This window comes from Grus americana, chromosome 3 (genome assembly GCF_028858705.1).
Source record: "Grus americana isolate bGruAme1 chromosome 3, bGruAme1.mat, whole genome shotgun sequence".
In the NCBI taxonomy this organism is placed as follows: domain Eukaryota; kingdom Metazoa; phylum Chordata; class Aves; order Gruiformes; family Gruidae; genus Grus; species Grus americana.
This window is the reverse complement of record NC_072854.1, coordinates 17,416,851-17,436,505: the sequence shown is the minus strand read 5'-3', so window position 1 is coordinate 17,436,505 and position 19,655 is coordinate 17,416,851. Positions and strand designations below refer to the sequence as shown.

Here is a 19,655-nt window from a genome sequence, read left to right as displayed (position 1 = left end):
GACATTTGTATTTTTTAAATATCAATGCTTTTTATTTACATCTACCTTCCCTTAAAGGAAATAAAACAAAGAGGGTTTTTTGTGTTTTGTTGTGCATCTGTAACAAAAAAGGTCATCTTTTACTTCTTCAAACATCTTTTAGTTCCAACCCAGACACTTTGTACGCCACCACTTGCAGTTCTGTGGGCAAAACTGGCTTGCATAATTTACAGGCAACAGTTCCATTAAGGACAATGAAATTATTGTCTGCTGAGCTTGTCATAATTACTCAAGTGAAATTTATCTCAAATACAAGGTGTTTCACCAAAGAATAAAAAACTATGCAGAAGCATGCACTTAGAGAAGAAAGTTGACCATAATGTACAGAATTCTTGCATCTAATCTATCATAAACACCACTGGTTCAATTCAGTCAATGCCACGCAACCAGAATTTTTAATCAACTCTTACTAGTGGCAGTCTTTGCCAGGAGCTGAAGAAGAACACAGCTTTCACTGAACTCTTCTAGGTACAATTTATTCTGCCACTTCATTTTGTAGGAAGCCTGATTTATTTGACATCAATAGTTTGCTGAGGTAATAAACCATGCAGCAATGATACCATGACTCAGAGCTCATTTGCTAGCAGTCAAGTTACTTGGCAGCATGACAGGCAGAGTAATGTGCCTTGAAGAAGTATCTATATAGCTGCTACAGCTTTCAGAGATTACCAAACAAATACAGACCCCAGAAAACATGACTTTACTCTCACTATCAATTTTCTTTGGCTTGATTGATTGCGCTCAGCTTCACTTTGAGCACAAAGATTTTAAAAAATTGAGATCTATGCAAGCCAAAAAGCAATAGCTACTCATTCCCAACAGAAATCTAACACACCCAGCCATTTTACACTACTGCTTCTCTCCAAGAAAAGGCTGTCCTCTATACGCTTATAGAAACCAAGTAGACAGTGTGAAAAAACTACAAACTACCTATAAATTTAAAGTTTAAGTAAGAGAACCCTCTTTCAGCTAAACAACATTCAATAACGTATAGCTACTTCATAAAACAGAAGTCCTGAATTTTTTTCACCCGAGTTTTCTCAAGTGCTATGAGAGGTTTTATATTGTTAAAATGCCTGTTCTTTTGCAAACTCTATTCTTTGAATAACATCAGCAACCAAGACTAAAATAAAATAAAGGAATTTAAAAACCAGACTAATTTAGATTCTTGTCCCTGAAAAGACAAAGTATACAATCAGAATATTTTCTAGTTGCATTAAGACAGCATATACCCTTCTCGTACCAAAGCAACCAAAGTGGCTACACCACTTCAAAAATGCCTTATTTTGCACTGTTGTTTATTATCTTTATCAGCCTTCCTACTTAAGTGCCAGCTGTCACAAAGCTGCAGACACGACATGATTCCTGTCCTTCCTTCTTTCTCCTTATATATACAGGGAGGGTGGAACAAATATTAAATAAACATATTTAATCTTTATTTAAAAATAAGGCAAAAGTGACTGGCACCAAAGACAAGAAAATGCCAGTTCTATTTTCACTCCATTTCTCTAATTACAAAAATTATGATCAATGAAGGCCTTTCAATTCAAACAGTCCAATTCTAAGAAGGATAATATATTAAGTTATTGTTCAACTTATACCTTTATTGCCCTTCATCAAGGGCAAGTCCTGCCTGACCAACCTAGTGGCCTTCTGTGATGGAGTGACTACATCAGTGGACAAGGGAAGAGCTATGGATGTCATCTATCTGGACTCCTGTAAGGCCTTTGACACAGTCCCTCACAACATCCTTCTTTCTAAATTAGAGAGATATGGATTTGATAGATGGACTGGATGGTTGCATCCAGAAGGTAGTGGTCAATGGCTCAGTGTCCAAATGGAGATCAGTGATGAGTGGTGTCCTTCAGGGGTCCATACTGGGACCAGTACTATTTAATATCTTCATAAATGACACATACACAGGTGGCATCAAGTGCACCCTCAGCAAGTTTGCAGATAACTCCAAGCTGAGTGGTGCAGTTGACATGCCTGAGGGAGATGGGATGCCATCCAGAGGGACCTGGACAAGCTTGAGAAGTGGGCCCATGTGAACCGCATAAGGTTCAACAAGGCCAAGTGCAAGGTCCTGCACCCAGCTAGGGAAAACCCCCAGTATCAATACAGGGTGGGAGATGAAGAGATTGAAAGCAGTCCTGAGGAGAAGGACCTGAGGGTACTGGTGGATGAAAAGCCAGACATGAGCTGGCGATGTGTGTTTGCAGCCCAGAAAGCCAACCGTATCCTGGGCTGCATCACAAGAAGCATGACGAGCAAGTCAAAGGAGGTGATTCTCCCCCTCTACTCTGCTCTTGTGAGACCCCACCTGGAGTACTGTGTCCAGCTCTGGGGTCCTCAGTACAAGACAGACATGGAGCGAGTCCAGAGGAGGGCCACGAAGGGGCTGCAGCACCTCTCCTATGAAGACAGGCTGAGAGAGTTGGGGTTGTTCAGCCTGGAGAAGAGAAGGCTCCAGGGAGACCTTATAGCAGCCTTCCAGTACCTAAAGGGGGCTTATAAGAAAGATGGGGGCAAACTTTTTAACAAGGCCTTTTGTGATAGGACAAGGGGTAATGGTTTTAAACTAAAAGAGCATAGATTTAGACTAGATATAAGGAAGAAATTAAGTGGTGAAACACTGGAACAGGTTGCCCACAGAGGTTGTAGATGCCCTCTCCCTAGAAACATTCAAGGTTAGATTGGACATGGCTCTGAGCAACCTGGTCTAGTTGAAGATATCCCTGCCCATGGCAGGGGGGTTGGACTAGATGATCTTTAAAGGTCCCTTCCAACACAAACCGTTCTGTGATTCTATGTTTGTTTTAAGGAATGCATTGAGTTCTATCCAAACACAGCCAAGAGAGTTACAGGAAGTTATCAAAGTGGATAAACTTGCAATGGCTACTTAAAACAAATACTTTCAAAAGACATTCATAAGGATTACTAGGAAATTCCTTTACAGCTGTTTATTTCAACAAGTGCTCACTTTTCAAGTCATTGAACACAGACATCCATTTACATGACTATTTTTGTAATGGTCAAACCTTCAGCACACAGAGAATCACTGCCTGATGCTAGTCTGTGTTTCCATTCACACTCTTCAGAATACAAGTGTCTTATCTCTAGGTAAGCATCAGAAAAAACAAATATATAACAAATTATGAAGGTAAATAAGTCAATAAAGCACACTCAAGGAAAACCCCAAACCTCTAGCACCGTTAATCTCAGTTTCCAAGACCCATGAAAGTAAACAGGGATATAGGGGGTTTTGTGTTGTTTTGGGTTTTAAATTTGGTAGGTCAGTTTTAAACTGTATGTGGTTTTGATGATCAACTTGATGTAGAAGTGATGCAAAGAACATGTGGGAAGCAGCTATTAAACTTCAAAGAACTACAAGATATGCTCCATGCAAGTCCTATCCCCACATATTACCAAGGTAGCAGCAGCAGGATACAAGAATGTGAGTTATGCAGAGCTCTCACCTGCACAGTTAACTCAAGTTAAGACATTCTCAAGTAAATCATCTGATTGAGCCATATAAAGAAGAAACTTGGCAGCTAAGGACAAAACTAACAGCCGTGAGAAATTTTAATGAAAACATGAAGCCTATTTCAGATCACAAGCTTCAGTTATCTGTGATGACTCTATATTTGAACTCTGATTTTACCTTTTTTAATATATGTGTATAAGATAAGCTACATTCTTGAAGAAAAAAAAATAGCATTCACCTTTGCAAACAAACAAGGAAAGTCTTTGCCATTACACAAGAAAAACCTCAAAGATTTTATCTAACTAGGAAGACTATCTAGCAGCCAGACCATATGCTTTGCTATTCAAAAAAAGAAAAAAAACCAACCAATTCAACGAGAGGTGAAGCATCATTCTGTATAGAGCCATACTAGTATTTCTGATAGCAGAAAAAAGTTTCCATCTAAAGGAAAACAGCAATCTTACTTTCAATACCATTAACCTAACTTTTTGTAATGCTTTGTGTGCTAAAAATAGAAGTTCCCTGCATTTTTATCTCCAATATAAATACTTTACTGTCTTGTAGTTCCTTGACTTGGTTTCAGTCCCCCAAATCACTGCTACAGCTCTTCACATGAGATTCAGTATTTCCAAGTAATTCCTTAATCTTGGCTACTAGAACAGGACAAAATTCTGCAATCTCCCTGCTACTTTTGGACAGAAAAAAACCCTGATGATCTTTTTTATATATTGAAGATTTGCATTAGCTATTTCAGCTACAACACTGCTCCTGCTGAGACAGATACGTATAATGACCATCTGCCCTTTCTTAGAGGGAAATCAACAAGTGCAATCCTTTTTCTTCAGGAAAAGACATACCACTTCAAAATGGAAAACCAACTCTTTTTAGTTGTTAACTATTGAAATATGCTCCTAAACACACCCATTCATTAGCTTTGATTTTATTTCTAACAAGAGAGGATAAGATTTCTATGCATACTGTAGAAATTATACTGTTTAATAGGTATTTGATTCTCATCTATACAAAAATTACTCTTTAATTGCTTTTTAATCAAATACACACTTTCTCAAATTTTAAGGGTTTTTTTTGCATTTAATATAGATGTGATAAGACAACAAAAAATGGCTCGCAGTGACAGAACAGTACATGTTTTTTCAGTCTGTGTTAATTAAGGCTACAGAACCAGCAGATCTCATCTTCCTCCATCTTGCATTTATCCTTGACTGAATGATAAGATCATACCTAATATTTTTCAACTCTCAATTAGTTTCTTAACTTCAAATAAGTTTATCTTATTTGCACTAACTGTAGAAGCAGAAATGCAGAAAAATTGTGTTTGCATATGCAGAACAGTTCACAGCTACTAATACTTCCAATTCTGAATTCAGATATTCTCAGCACTTTGCCCACTGTCATTTGGCAGCTACCTATGTACCAGACATTTTTATTCAAGTTACATAAATAAATTACAAATTTGTAACTGAGAAGTTATACCAGATAGCTTACAGTTTGTCTGGATGCCTTTGCGCCTTCAAAGAACTATAATTATACTGGCAGGCTTCCAATCCTAGATTTGCTAAAAATTATTAGAAATTGATAGCATTTCTTAGTCCAACCCTTAACAATTGTTATTTCAGTCTGTTGATTTGATGATGACTAATTTTCGATGTTGCTTCAGATCCTCTTTTGCAGATAAATAAAATATCTTTATCCACATCATGTATGTTCTTCATAGACTAAGACACCTGTGATCAAATCAAAGGCAGACAGCAATAAAAAAAAAACCCAAACCACAACAAACTTACATTTACCTTGATCAAGGGCCTTTGGAAAAGACAGAAGTTCAAAAAACAGCGTAACTCCCCTTTTCAAAAATAATTTCAGCTTATGAATGCTCTCACTTCTGGAGATACAAAGATGCTTACAAAAACCTTGCCAATAACTCACAGGATAAGAGTAGTTTGCTTGATCCGTTTTGTATTTCACTGAAACAATAACTTTTAAACAATAACTAACAATTTTCACAGCAATCTAAGTTGTAGGGTAACTAGTAAACTTGTCTATCATTCAGCATTATTAAACATCTAACTGACAAATTAAGTGCCTCAATTAACATGCTGAGTGAATTAGTTCACTCAGATGAACAAGACTTACTTGTCTCTTAATCTGAGATTTCTAAGATCAAACCATCCACCCCGCCTTTGCCATATCTCCCACTGTTTGTCAAAGCCACAGCAAGGAGTGAAGAAAAGAGGTGCAAGATATTGCTCAGTCCTGGCTCTGGCTGGGAGAGGGAAGGGAACTCAACAAGGACTAACATTCCCAAATCCCAAGTAAAGGGATGACCAGGAAGCACCTACACAGAGGCCAGACCACTTACCACCACCGTTTGTTTACTCCAATTCAAGTATCTCTTTACATTATCATGTTCAAACAGCTCACATGAGTGTAGGGACAGTACAATGAATTGTATGTGTAGCAAAATAAAACAGAACCACAGAATGGCTGAGGTTGGGAGGGACCTCTGGAGGTCATCTGGTCCAAGCCCTCTGCTCAAGCAGGGCCACCCAGAGCCAGCTGCCCAGGACCGTGTCCAGACAGCTTCTCAATATCTCTAAGGAGGGAGACTCTACAACCTCTCTCACAGTGAAAAAGTGTTTCCTGCTGTTCAGATGGCACCTTCTGTGTTTCAGTTTGTGCCCATGGCCTCTGGGCCTGTCACTGGGCACCACTGACAGCCTGGCTCCCTCCCTCCAGGTATTCATATACATTGATGAGATCCTTCTGAGCCTGCTCTTCTCCAGGCTGACCAGTCCCAGCTCTCTCAGCCTGTCCTCACAGGAGAGATCCTCCAGTCCCTTCATCACCTTTGTGGCCCTTATGGCGCACACACACACACGTCAGCTTATTATGTATTTACTGCTATTAGTTATCTCAGGTCTGTGGGTCCTTCATTAATTTACTTTTAATAACTTAAATATGCCAGAGAACAGTTAAGTGATTTTTTTCCCCTTTTCTAAAGCCAGAAATAACCTCCTTAAGTCTTAGTAGTTCAATTCTAGACTTCTGGAACAAGAAAAGCATAATCCTGCAACTTTAAGCATAACACAGAAGATACCAGACATGAATGGCATGTCTATCACTTGATTTTACATTAGACATTTAAGAAATTAAAGTGAACAGTTTAACAGGAATTATTTTAAACAAACAGATTTATTTTCCACAGGATGAGGGACATTATATACCAACCATAAAATGAACAATCAAGTCAAAAAGAGGAGGAGTTACCTAAAAATCTTAAAAACCTTGTCATCAAATCACCTGTGGAAGCACTGCTTACATAGCTCTTAGCTAACAGTAGCCAAATGCTCTAAGGAAAAACCCTTGTGGCATTTGGGGTTTTGTCTTTTAAGACAAGTACCAATTTCACAACCATAGAAGCAGCAGAAGAATTTCTAAGGAAGAAAAAAAAATACTAGCACCACATCATTTACCAAATGCAAATTCATTGGAATTGAGAACTTGTTTAAACACATTTTTCAGTTTCACAATTGACTGAGCCATGAAAGCACCAAATAAATATTAAGATATTTAGTCACGAATTAAAAGATAAGAGCTTTTGAACCACTCAGGAGAGCTAGTGTTACCACTCCATCTTTCATGTAAAGTATCACTATTTAAATAAGACTTAAGTATAAAAATAATTGATCAATTTTAGTTAAATCTAAGTCTCAGGTAACTCATTTTCTGCTAATCAACTTTATTCTAAAAGCTGATAAAATATAAAGGTAAGGTTTCCTTCCTTTTTACTTCCCTTTTCATATGGCCGGGTTGGTTTTTTTTTTTGTTTCCCCCCCTCCCCCTCCAGGGGTTTTACCTTTTTCTTTCTTAACTCCCCCCTCCACTTCCTGTTGTTCAAGTAAGGCCTTCCTTTTTAATATACCATGTATTGTCAAGACCAACCTAGGAGCTATAGCTGCACAAGGTTCAGTTCCCTCAGGAAAATCACAAAGGTAGGAGCCTTGTTGAGCAGAGAGTTTTAGGATCCAATGGAACGACATTAAGAAAGCAACAGAGGTTTAGAAGAGTATCACACTTGAAAGTCTACTTTGGAGAATGGAGAATTTTATCAAAAAATCTTTCCTTGCTTCAGATGGTAAGGAGAGACAGTATACCCCGCACATAGACTGCTTATCAGTTCAGCTGCTAAGAACTCGAGTTGTCTCTTATTTGTTTAAACAATTTTTAGAGACACTGAGGAACTGTATTAAGGTGTGGGGGGAAGCAGGAAGGAGAGGGATAATGGTTTTCCTAATCCATACACTCATGAAGTCTGCAGTACAGCAAGCAGGGCAGGGAAAAGAAAAGGGAAACTTACTTCAGTGAATGAATTTAGGTAATAGACAAAAATATTTTGTACAATACCCAAGTGTTTTTCCAATACAAAAATCACTTGAATCACTTGAATATTTACATCATGTATCAGTATTTAACATTCTATAGTCTCTAAGTTTAAGAAGCTTATGAACAACACAGGTAACCTCTAACTAGGACTGCCAGCCAATGGGTCCCTCCACAACATACAAAGTAAATCCCAAAACTTGGGCTATGCAGTTGTATGTAAGTATTCTTATTAGCTGTATATATACACACACGCCAGTAAAACACTTACAGGGCCCTTCTCCAGTCCTGAGGCCAAGTGGTACCAGCTGAATCCTACTCTACAGCACTTAACCTTAAATCTCCCCTGGGCTCCATGAGACCCGTTCGTAGCCCGAAGAGAAACATTTAGATGGGGAATCATTCACGTTAGCTTCTGTTCAGACTGCCAAGCTGTAAGGTGGCATTTTCATAGCAGAAAATTAAGAGTAAATGGTGCATTCCTTCAATAAGAGGTACAGACATTTAGGGACACCAAGAGGCATCACCCCTCCTGGGATACGGTGGTAATGGAGGAAGCAAATCTCATACTGTCTTGCCTGTATTATCTATTAGGAATGGCTCCTGGAGCTTCCCATACAGCATCCAAGCATTGTCTACAACTTGAAGTAACAAATTACTCGATTTGCAACATTTTTTCCCTTCACCAAAAGAGCCTTCTAGTTTTATCCAATGGCTATGTTAATTTATACTATGAGAAAGAAACATAAACCCAGTAGTCAAATCTAGGTTTTACCCTCCCACCTGAGCAGTGTAAGAGAAACAGAGAACATATGCACACGGTCATGTATAGCACAGCAAATATTTCAGCAGATCAGGCCACGCTGTTAAAGCAGCTGGTGTGAACTGGGAGGATCAGGAACTAGTGAGTTCCCTTGTTCCAATGTAGGAATGTTAAATACACACATGCCTACGTGCCTCTCACTATTAGGGAAGTAAACCACTGCTAGATTTCCTTTTACGAGAAACCTATGCGATTTGTTATGCTAAAAGACCAACGTATTCCTTCCTGGTACCTCACTTTGCAGCATTTAACCACATTAATAATTTATTTTAAAATATTAAGCTACATAAGTTATAACTTATTGTTACATGTCTAAATAGAAATTGATGTGAACAAGTTGCTTTAAAACAACTTCTAATCAAATAAACCCTTAGAATATAAACCAGCCATCCAACCAAATGAAGTTCTCTCACATCTGCAGTGGTTTGAATACATCAGGCTTTGTAGAAAATCCTGAAAATAAGAGCCTAATATGGCATATTTCAAAAGACAATAGAATTATATTCAATAGCAGACTATAAAGAAGCAGAGTGTTCTAATGGGCAGGATCATGAGCTAAGGCCACCCTGGCTTTGCACTTTGTGTAAAGCAATTTTCCTTTTTGGTTCTTTTACCAGCATCTTTCTTGACAGCCTCACATACTTCAGGAACCTGTTCAAGTAAGGATTTGCTATTTTACTAAACATTTATGCAGGAATTAACACAGTGGGAACCTAATTTGCTTCTGATCTCTAGACTAGTGGAATAGTAAAACATATGCATATAGTAATAAAATAAATGCCTTTCCTGCTTTTAAGAATGATTGAAAAAGAGAAACAAGTGCCATTCTATATGGATTCAGATACTGCTGATCTAATCATGCATTCAAGCAAAACTCAAATAATAATACCCTACATAGGTAAATTTACAATAGTATTCTTAACGTAAGACAGTATTCAACACTGCACTATTCTTATAAAACAAAAACACACCAAAAAAAAAAAGGAAGTGACAAACTTAGTACCTAAAAATTTCTCACACAAATTCTGTTCCCTTCAGACATCTTCTTTCTACTAGCACTGGCTGTTATCAGATTACATTTGTATAGTTAACTCATTTATGAGATACCTAGAATTATTTATTATTAAGTAATGACCAAAAAAATGAGAATGCTGAAGACACAAAAAGAAGTCTCAGGGGAATATTGCCAATTTTAACAAGCTTTTCCAAAAAGCTGGCAAAAATACGCAAATAAGCCATTTTCTCTCCTGGAAATATAACCATGGTTAGCAGAATTCAAATACTGAAATATTATGATACAGACAGAAGTATGGTATATGTGCACAATTCCAAAAAAACCTGAACAACAGCATTCTTGTGAAAGCAAAAAAACCAAAATTAGAATGGAAACTTACTTGTGCATATTTTCCACTCCTATTATGATCATGATATAGTAGGAAATTCCACTTTGTATAACAAAATGTAAGGCATACCTAGGAAAAAAAATAAAACAGTAAACCCCCACGGCATTTTCATTAATGACAATAAACTGTATGCATTTATTAATTCAACATGAAATTAAAGAGGTTTGTCAAATTTTAACTCCATCACTGCTTCCAAAAAACCTTTTTGTTCTATTTCCATTTTGTTCCTTCCGTTGAGAGCTTCCCACTTTAGCATAGCAAAGACAGCAGTAATGAACAAAACCTACAGACTTAGCTAGAAGTCTCCAGCTCATAAACAAGAATATATGCTGATAATCCTTAAAATACGAAGAATGTGTCTCATAATACTTCCACTTGTGTAAATAACACAAATGTTTTGTGGTTCAATGTCCATACTCTTCTTTTTACCTGTTGCAACACTAGGTCTCTCAGATAAGGCCAATAATACCTTAGTATGCACAATATTAGTATATGGGAAGATTTCCCAGCCAATAGACATGGCAACTCTGTCCAGCCAGTCTCTTTGCCCAGGGTTGTCAATAACTGATAAAGGGACAGTGGTGATGATGGTCTCAAAAACACAAACAAAAAAACCTACACACTGACAACCCACAGATTCATTTCACAAAGGTGCTCTAACCTCTTCTCCTTATGTTTTCCACAGCTTATCACCAAAGCTACCACATCACCATTGTTTTGGGGTTTGCTTCATTTTGTTTTTTAAAGGAGTTCTATTTCAGTAAGCTAGCAGAGTGCAGGTGGCAAACCATTGCCAGCAAGTGGGCAAAAGCATCTGATCTTCAGTAAGTTGATTCTCTTTCACTCTGGTACTTTAAGTGCCTCAGTAGCATACCTGCATGTGCTCAAGTGACACATCGATTTAGTTCTGGAATTTTCCCATAAAAAGCAGCTACTATTTTGTTATACTGTTTTCTTTCAGCTTATCATTAGCAATCTCCTAATTTCACTCCTCATCTATTCATAAGGAAATGACCTCAAAGACTTTCAACAAGAAACCCAGTTCTATCCAGCTAAAATCCCACAAAATCTACACATGATGAACTGAGGGAATACAATTCACTTGGATATTAACTGACCTTGAAAATCTTGACTTTTTATGGATGATCCAATCTGCACATGCTCCCATGCTTCACTACTAGCTAGTCTCATCTAAGATATGACTACCTAAAATTCAAATGCACATTTAACATAAGCAATTGCCAATTAAAAAAAAAAAAAAAATCACTTGTTCTTTTCACATCAGCCACATATTAGCAACACTGTATAGCAAAGACAGGCATTAGTGAAATGACAAAAATTTAAGTTTAAGAGGTTTGCTTCTTAAACAGAGAAAGGGACATGAAATATTAAAGCCTGGAAAAATGCGGGTTGACATGGAGTACCATATCAAGATTACAGTCTCTGAAAATATTTCTTTTTCTGAGTTGTTAACAGTAGCAATATGATTGATCACCGATTCAAAAATTAAAAGGGATGCATTTAAATGCAACATGAAGTAGTAAATTTTAGCTACATACAAAGGGTATTCTAGGCCTTTAATGCTATTTGCTATTATCCCAAGGGAATTGTGCCTTTTCTTCCTGTCCCACATCACCTTCGCAAGTTGACTGAACACTAACACATCTGAAATTGAAGAGGACAACATAACAACTAAAAAATAGTCTTAAAACGGTGCAGATTCCAAACTGTTTCACACATTTAGGTTCACATGAGATTATTGGCAAATGTACATTTACTATAAACACTATAATAGAAAAAAGTAACAGTTTCCCTCTTGTACACACAGGTTATAACACAATTGAAGAGTCATTGAAGGTGTACCATGGGATTATAACCTGTATGTATACTTGATTCCTTGGGAAGAGGTGAGGGGAACCAAACCAAACCAAACAAAACCCTCAAAAAACACGCTTGTATAATACATACTTAAGCAACAGGAAAAATGTGCAACAGAAGCATCAGCCTTCAAAAGAAAGTATACTTTTAATATCTCAAATTATGTTCTTTCTTTTTGGCATTTTTAAAAAGTTTTTAGTTCCATGATTGTAAGGGAAAAAAAAAATCTTTTAGTAAAACAGAAATTCATTGCTAAAATAATTGCTTTAAGTATGATCCAAAGCAAACTAGAATAATCTGGATTTCTACTATGGCATAAAATTTCTCTCCGATTTCTTTTCCAGGGCATATTGCCAATGAGAGGCTTCCACAAATCTTTATTTATGTCTGTTGGGTCTGTGTGGAAGTTGCTTCTTTCTAAAGTCTCCCATCCCCAAATTTCAGAAAGGAATAAGTTGTTAACACTTTCTAATTACAAGACACAATTAATGAATTCTGTTTCCAAAGCCCTGGATACAAAATGTGCTTCTAAAGCTTACACAGGTCTCAAAACCCACACATAGGAGCACCTATCTCCCATATCATCCTCCTCATTTAGTGTTAAGACTGGAAGCCTTTGACATCAGATCATTCTCTCAAAGCAAAATACCATGGCCAAGAGTTTGAGAAATGCATGGGAGTTATGGAATTGTATATACAAGTAAATTGTACATGTAAATCCAGAGAATAAAACTTACTGATTATTCTTTTCTTAAATTTAAAAATAATACATATCAACTAATGTTGAGGAGCTTCTTCAACATGCTAATGTAGAGGCCAAATCTGTGGTTTGGAATTCCAAGATTTATTTATACACACACACTGCGCGTGCAGACACGTCTGTGCGTCCACTGTGTGCATCTTCCCACCTGCACAACAGCTTGATTCATCCCCCCCAGTTCAGTATACTCTACAACAGTCAGTATAAGTAAGTCTTCTATATACTTAAAGCTGAGCAAGCACTTTGTTTACTGTGCAATAAAATGAAACTGGCATTTAATTAATCTTAAGCCAGCTTGGGAAGATGAAAGCCATTTAGTAAGCTAATTTTGAAGGGGAAAAAAAAAAAAATCACCAAACTAAATACACACCCTTTACTAGCCCTACTAACAATCTGGCTTGCTACACTGTGAAAAGATCAAGATATGAAAACAGCAGTCACATAGTATTTGTTGGGTTTTTTTTAAAAAAAAAAAACAAACCACCACACCCTCCCTCCAAAACATGAAAGAAAATACACACACAAAAAAAAACTCTCAAATCAAGGCCAGCTCTTTTCCAGGTGTTTCATACTACTAGAAGCATCATCAATACTGCAGTTCCAGCCACTCTTCCTACAAAAAGTCAGATTATATTCAAAATTCAGAAAAAAAACACAGCAAGTTACTGCATGAAGTGAATATTTAAGAGGAATTATCTTTGACATCACATTCTCTTGAAGCACAGCACAGATGTATTTCAAGCAAGTTTACAGAAAAACTGATACAACTTAAACTGCACCTGCTCCATGCTCCCAAAACCACAGGAAGACACTGTGTTAGTTACCAGTTTGCAAATGGAAGATCTTTCAAAATTTTTGCACCGCTTCAGAAAATTTAAGCTAATTTCTATATATTTGCACCAGCTAAAACCCACAGAATTAGGTAATAAGGTTCTTCATAAAAAACCCCTTTGTTTTACTGCAAACAAGAAAAGAAAATATGCAAGTCCCTGAAAAGTGAATTTAAGTGCAACTTACCATCCAAAGCAAAAAAGTGCAAGATAAAGGCCCAGGAGGGTTGCAACAACATGTCTTATAAATGGGCTAGTTTTGCTTGAATGAAGGTATGTTCGAAACCAAATAGCTGCAAGCAAGGCAAACAGTTGGCACACTACAAAGTTGACCTGCATAAAAAAGAAAAGAAAAAAGTTTTCACACATTTGCGCATTAAAAATGTTAGCACTATTAGCAATTTGCAGAACCTTTCGCCCTGCCACAGCTCTTACTACAGTCTGTCAGTCTCAAAGAGCTTCTCCCAAGAACCTTCCCCCCATAAAGCACAAAACAGTGCTCCCCTGAGCACTAAGAAGATACATCAAACCTGTAGACGCAATCTATGCATGAATCAATAAAAAAAAAAAAATTACCTATCTTCCTGTAAATTTTCTATATACCAAACCACTCTATCAACCATGGAATCATTCATGCTCTGCCAATAACATGAAGAACTGGGTTGGTGTCGTGGTTTAGCCCCAACTGGCAACTAAGCACCACACGGCCGCTCATTCAGTCCTCCCCTCCCCGTGGGGTGGAGCAGAGAATCAGAAGAAAAAGGTAAAACTCGTGGGTTGGGATAAGGACAGTTTACTAGGACTGGAAAGGGAGAGAAAAGCAACACCACCACTAAAAAAAATAAATAAATATACAAAGCAGGTGATGCATAATGCAATTTGCTCACCACTCAGAACCTGATGCCTAGCCCATCCCTGAGCAGCAATCCCTCCTCCCTGGCCAGCTTCCCCCTTATAAACTAAGCATGACATCATATGGTATGGAAGATCCCTTCGGTCAGTTTGGGTCAGCTATCCTGGCTGTGTCCCTTCCCAGATTCTTGTGAAAATTAACTCTATCCCAGCCAAAAAAAACCCCAACCAACCAAACAAAAAAACCAAAACCAACTGTCCTGGTTTTTAAGCAAGCATGACTTCGAAATATGTATCAGCTACACAAATCACTGACAGATCACTTCAGTGGCCTGTGCAGAAGGAAGGCTCAACAAAGTGCACTTCAGGGGTACGTAATCAGATAAACAGCTTGGTTGCACATTGGATTTTCTTCTTGTACATTCAAGTAGGATAGTTTTAGAAATTCCTCCTCCCTTCAGGCCATTTATTCTAGAAGATAGAAAATCTCTTGTATATTAAATATTTAAAGATATTAGGGCACTGAAAGCAAAAGTAGAATTAAAAGAACCAAACCAGTGAGTAAAAAAAAAAAAAAAAAAAAAAAGGAAAAGAAAAAAATCGTTATGACGGCAGCCTGAAAAAAATTTAACAGTAAGGGCATGGTAAAGAAATAATTTCCTCAAATACAGCAACTGTTACCAAAACTGGCTTAAGCTACAAAAAGCCAGACACATTCCTTTACTCAGAAAAGAACATTTCCCACTCCATGGATTATTTCTTCCATAGAAAGCTGCCTAACAATTTTCTGTGTCTACTAGCAGCATCCCAAGTCATCACAACTAACAGCTTGGGGACTGCTCCTTCAGGTCATAAGCACTTCAATACAAGAAACTTGCACATACTGCATGCTTGACTTGTCCTTAATACAACAGTAGTTTAGCCTGTTTGATGTCACTTAGCTGAAATATATACTTAATACCACAGGGTACAATGACAACACTATTTTTATATTCATGACAGCAGGCCTAACATCAATGTTTGCAGCAACACAGTGCATGCCTCTAGTGCTATAATTCAGCTAGTCCATTCCTTCATCATTTTTCAGCCCAGCTTCTGGTAGTAACAGGTAAGGGTGTGAGAATATGGAAACATGACTATATTTAAAGTAGAAGCAAAATAACACTAACTACCTTCAAAAAACCCTCATCTTTGTAACAATTGCATAGATTCCCCATTTGCAAATGCAAGGATAATTCCCCTTTTTCTGAACCACTCTAAAACCTTCTGTAATACCAAGTTACACAAGCATTAAGTGCTAGCAGGGAAAGAGGCTCAGAAGGCAGAGCTGCTCTTTTTAGCAGGAGCAGTTCCCTAAACTGAACTGTCATATACACTTTGCCATCCATTCTCTTACTCCCACATTTACATTATGTTTTTAAAGTATTTGAAAAAATCCTAAATAAATGAAGAGATATTCTTTCCAGGCATAACTTGACCTGTTTTCTCTCCTTTATAAGCAATGATGCAAATGAAATGAAGCAAGGTTTATAACTCGGGATGAGTCTGCGGATTTAGTGGAAAAGTTTCATACAAAACAGCCAAGTTTTAATTAACCACTGAAAGGGAAACAAACTGATAATGTATTAAAAAAAGGAGGGCAACAAAGAAAAATTGAAGCCAAAGTAATTAAGTATGAATTCAGTATCGACATTTGTTTTGGATATTTATTACAGAAATTACTCTATGTATACCACAGAGCATGTTTCTGATGCAAGGAACTCACACCCTACACAGACTAGAAGGGGAAGAAGACAGAGGAGAAAATTGGGACAGATATGCAGTGAAGCTGAGGTGAAGAGACAGAGGGAAGAAACAGGCATGAATATCTGTCCGTAAGTGATAGTACAGTGGACAAGTTATCATTGCTGGTTTTGCTGAATATGCAGAAATCACTGCTTTGGCTGCATTACAGATGATTTGTCAATTGGTGTCTCATGATGCCCTTCTTTTTCAGGCTACCCCTCAAAGTAAGCTAGCAAGACTTGGCGATGAAGAAAAGTCATCACCTGGCTCCTAATATTATCATGGCAAAGGGCAGAAGTGCTTCATGTCTCTGACCTGTATCATCTCTATAGCAGCAAACAAGCAGAACAACAAACCTTGACTTTCACAAATTGGGGTGAGCTTGCAGGTTTAGAAATGTGGAAAATCCTCATACAAAACATGCAAAGAGAATCTGAGAAAGGTGCCCCCTCTTTGCTCTCTACCTGCTGACTACTTTCCTGGGCACTTGCTCTTGCTTTAGCTGTTTATTCAAATGACCAACTCCACATCTAAAACCAATATCCCACTAAACAAAAAAACCCCAAACAACCAACCACACCCAAAACCCAAAAAATAAGCCACCTTCTCCAATAAGAATATTTTGAGAACTGCAATAAAATGCAGCATATCTTACCTTTAGACCAACCTCACAAGTAAAACTTCCAGGGATGTCAATTTATTATGTGGGTGTTCTGAACACATAACTAAATGACTCAAGCAACACAATCTTGTTCTGAAAGCCTTTCTCTCAAGTGACTCCAAAACTACCAGTGGGCATTTTTAAACTGCTCTTCCCGAAAAGTGCACAGACATATGCATACTTGGATACATAAGAGACAACACTGCAATGCTCACACACCACTCTGTATTCCTTCTCCACTCTTACCAATCCAATCCTTACACTTGGCTCGCAGTGTGCCAAAATGCAGATTACAAAGCACCAATGATTTTGCAGACTTGTATTACACCAAATCCTTCCAAAGCTTTAAATACATATTTGTAAAACCAAGCTATGCAGCAGTTAAGATTTGAAAGCCGTGCAACTTCAGTTTAGCCTTTATACGTAACTACTTCTGATAATCTGTCTGCTGCTTTATTCCATTTTCTTCAGCAGGATTTCTGCTTCATTCAGCAAATGGACAATTGCCCAGTTCTTGCCCTCATCCTATGACCCATTAAGTGCTTACCATCTGCATCCTACACTGAACAGAAAAACCTCGTTTTTCCCCATAGACACATTTATGCAGATCTGTCCATAATGTTGGAAGACTACATAAAATAAATGTAAACTTTGCAATAACTTTGTGAGATCAGTATTCCTATTCCTGTTCTAAAGGTGGGTGACTGGCACACAATGATGAAAGCCCAAAGGGTAAAATAAATGCCCACTAACTTTGGTTGCCCAATTTGAGACACTCAGTCCCTAGTTCTTCAGTCAGTACTTTTAACAGAACTTTAACTGGAGCTGTGCTTTGAAAATACAACTTCAGCTGCTATTTTGATTATCTAGCATGCCTATAAATCAGGCCCAAAGTATCTCAACATACAAGCAAAATTGAAAATCATCACTACAACATACTTCCATTATATTCTTTCTCCAGGTCACTAAAACTCTGTGGTTTACTAGTGATTTGTATTCCAAACAAAGGAGGGAGCTCATATGCAAGAGTTTGTGACCACTAGTGGGCTGTGTAACAGTCACATATGCAATCTTCATCTGACGCTTTATGACTTTTGAGTATCAACTATCACAGGCTATATATTCACTTTGTAAACATTTTGATTATCTGATTTCTTATATTTTAAAAAGAAATGGAAAGCACAGCATTTCTACCACAAAGTCAAAGCTCAACCATTACCTGTGGCTGCTTCAGTCCAAAGCACAGATTTCTGCTACTTCTGGTATCAGAAATACGTACTCATTTCCACCCAGAAGTAAGATTAATCCCTTGTCAATACTATAGTGGATAGAAAGAGAAACAGACTCTCTGGGGTCCCAAATTTTATCCCATTCGCTTCCATTTCCAGCAGCGAGACAACGCATGCATCTAGACAGCATTTTAGTTCAGATCAGGAGAAGGCTTCCGAAGCAAGCCTCCCCGTTGTCCTCACTTCAGGTGGTCCTGGTTTAACCCCAGCTAGCAGAAAAGCGCCATGCAGCTGCTTGATCACTCCCCCCACGGCGGGATGGGAGAGAGAATTGGAAGGGTAAAAGTGAGAAAACTTATAGGTTGAGATAAAGACAGTTTAATAGGTAAAACAAAAGCCGCAAACAAAGCAAAACAAGGAATTCATTCACCACTGCCCATGGGCAGGCAGGTGTTCAGCCATCTCCAGGAAAGCAGGGCTCCATCACATGTAACAGTTACTTGGGAAGACAAACGCCATCACTCCAAAAGCTGCTGCACCCCTGTCCTTCCTCTTCCCCAAGCCCCTTACATGCTGAGCATGACGTCATATGGTGTGGAATATCCCTTTGGTCAGTTGGGGTCAGCTGTCCCGGCTGTGTCCCCTCCCAACTCCTTGTGCACACCCAGCCTACTCGCTGGTGGGGTGGTGTGAGAAGCAGAAAAGGCCTTGGCTCTGTGTGAGCACTGCTCAGCAGTAACAAAAACATCCCTGTGTTATCAACACTGTTCTCAGCACAAATCCAAAACATAGCCTGGTACTAGCTTCTGTGAAGAAAATTAACTCAATCCCAGCCAAAACCAGTACACAGATGTTTTGGTGTACATTGTACAGTGGTGTCCAAATATACGAACCTCTTTTTTTTTTTTTTTTAAGCTAAACAGAACTAGAAAATCTGCTCCAAAGGTAAGTGGACATTTAGCCCATGGACTAACCTAGGCAAAAGCAGTATTTCCCAAAATTATTATAGCGTCAATGTTGGATCCTCAATGCCAACCACATCATTCCACAGAAACACTCCTGTACTGCACTGCTTGCTGAAGTAAACAAAGCCAAAATTTAACATTCAGCCTTTTCCTAATTACATCTCCCATCTTCATCCATGCTGACCAGTGTGGAGCTGACATACAGCTCCACTGTATCCACACACTGAGATGCATTAAGAACTTTTGAAATAGAGCACAAAAAATTATCTGGCTTCCTAGAAGACAAACACAACAGCCATTCAGATAGCACACAAGCAGGAACAGAGATGGACATCACCATCATGAAAGCTTCCACAAAACCCAGGCACTTAACCAAGCAGTTATTTTGTTGGCAAATGTTATATACTGTAATCTCAGTATCTGCGAGTGGTATACTTGCGTACTTTTTGAAAACTTTGTCAAGCTCCTATAACATTGTGAATATGGACAAAACACAACTTTTAGACTCCTCATGACTTGGTCAGATGCAAGCAGAACACCCA

The 19,655-nt window shown here is 38.1% G+C and overlaps 1 protein-coding gene across 4 annotated transcripts in view; it reads right to left on the bottom strand.

Moving 5' to 3' along the window:
- MBOAT2 (membrane bound O-acyltransferase domain containing 2) overlaps window positions 1-19,655 on the bottom strand; it is a 176,907-nt gene that overhangs the window by 67,851 nt on the left and 89,401 nt on the right. For all 4 annotated transcript variants that reach the window (XM_054820189.1, XM_054820185.1, XM_054820186.1 and 1 more), the window contains 2 exons: window positions 13,809-13,954; window positions 10,145-10,222 (listed from right to left, as the gene is read on the bottom strand). In XM_054820189.1, the coding sequence (XP_054676164.1) occupies window positions 10,145-10,176 (32 nt within the window). In that variant the 5' untranslated portion in view covers window positions 10,177-10,222; window positions 13,809-13,954. The remainder of the gene's footprint in view (window positions 1-10,144; window positions 10,223-13,808; window positions 13,955-19,655) is intronic.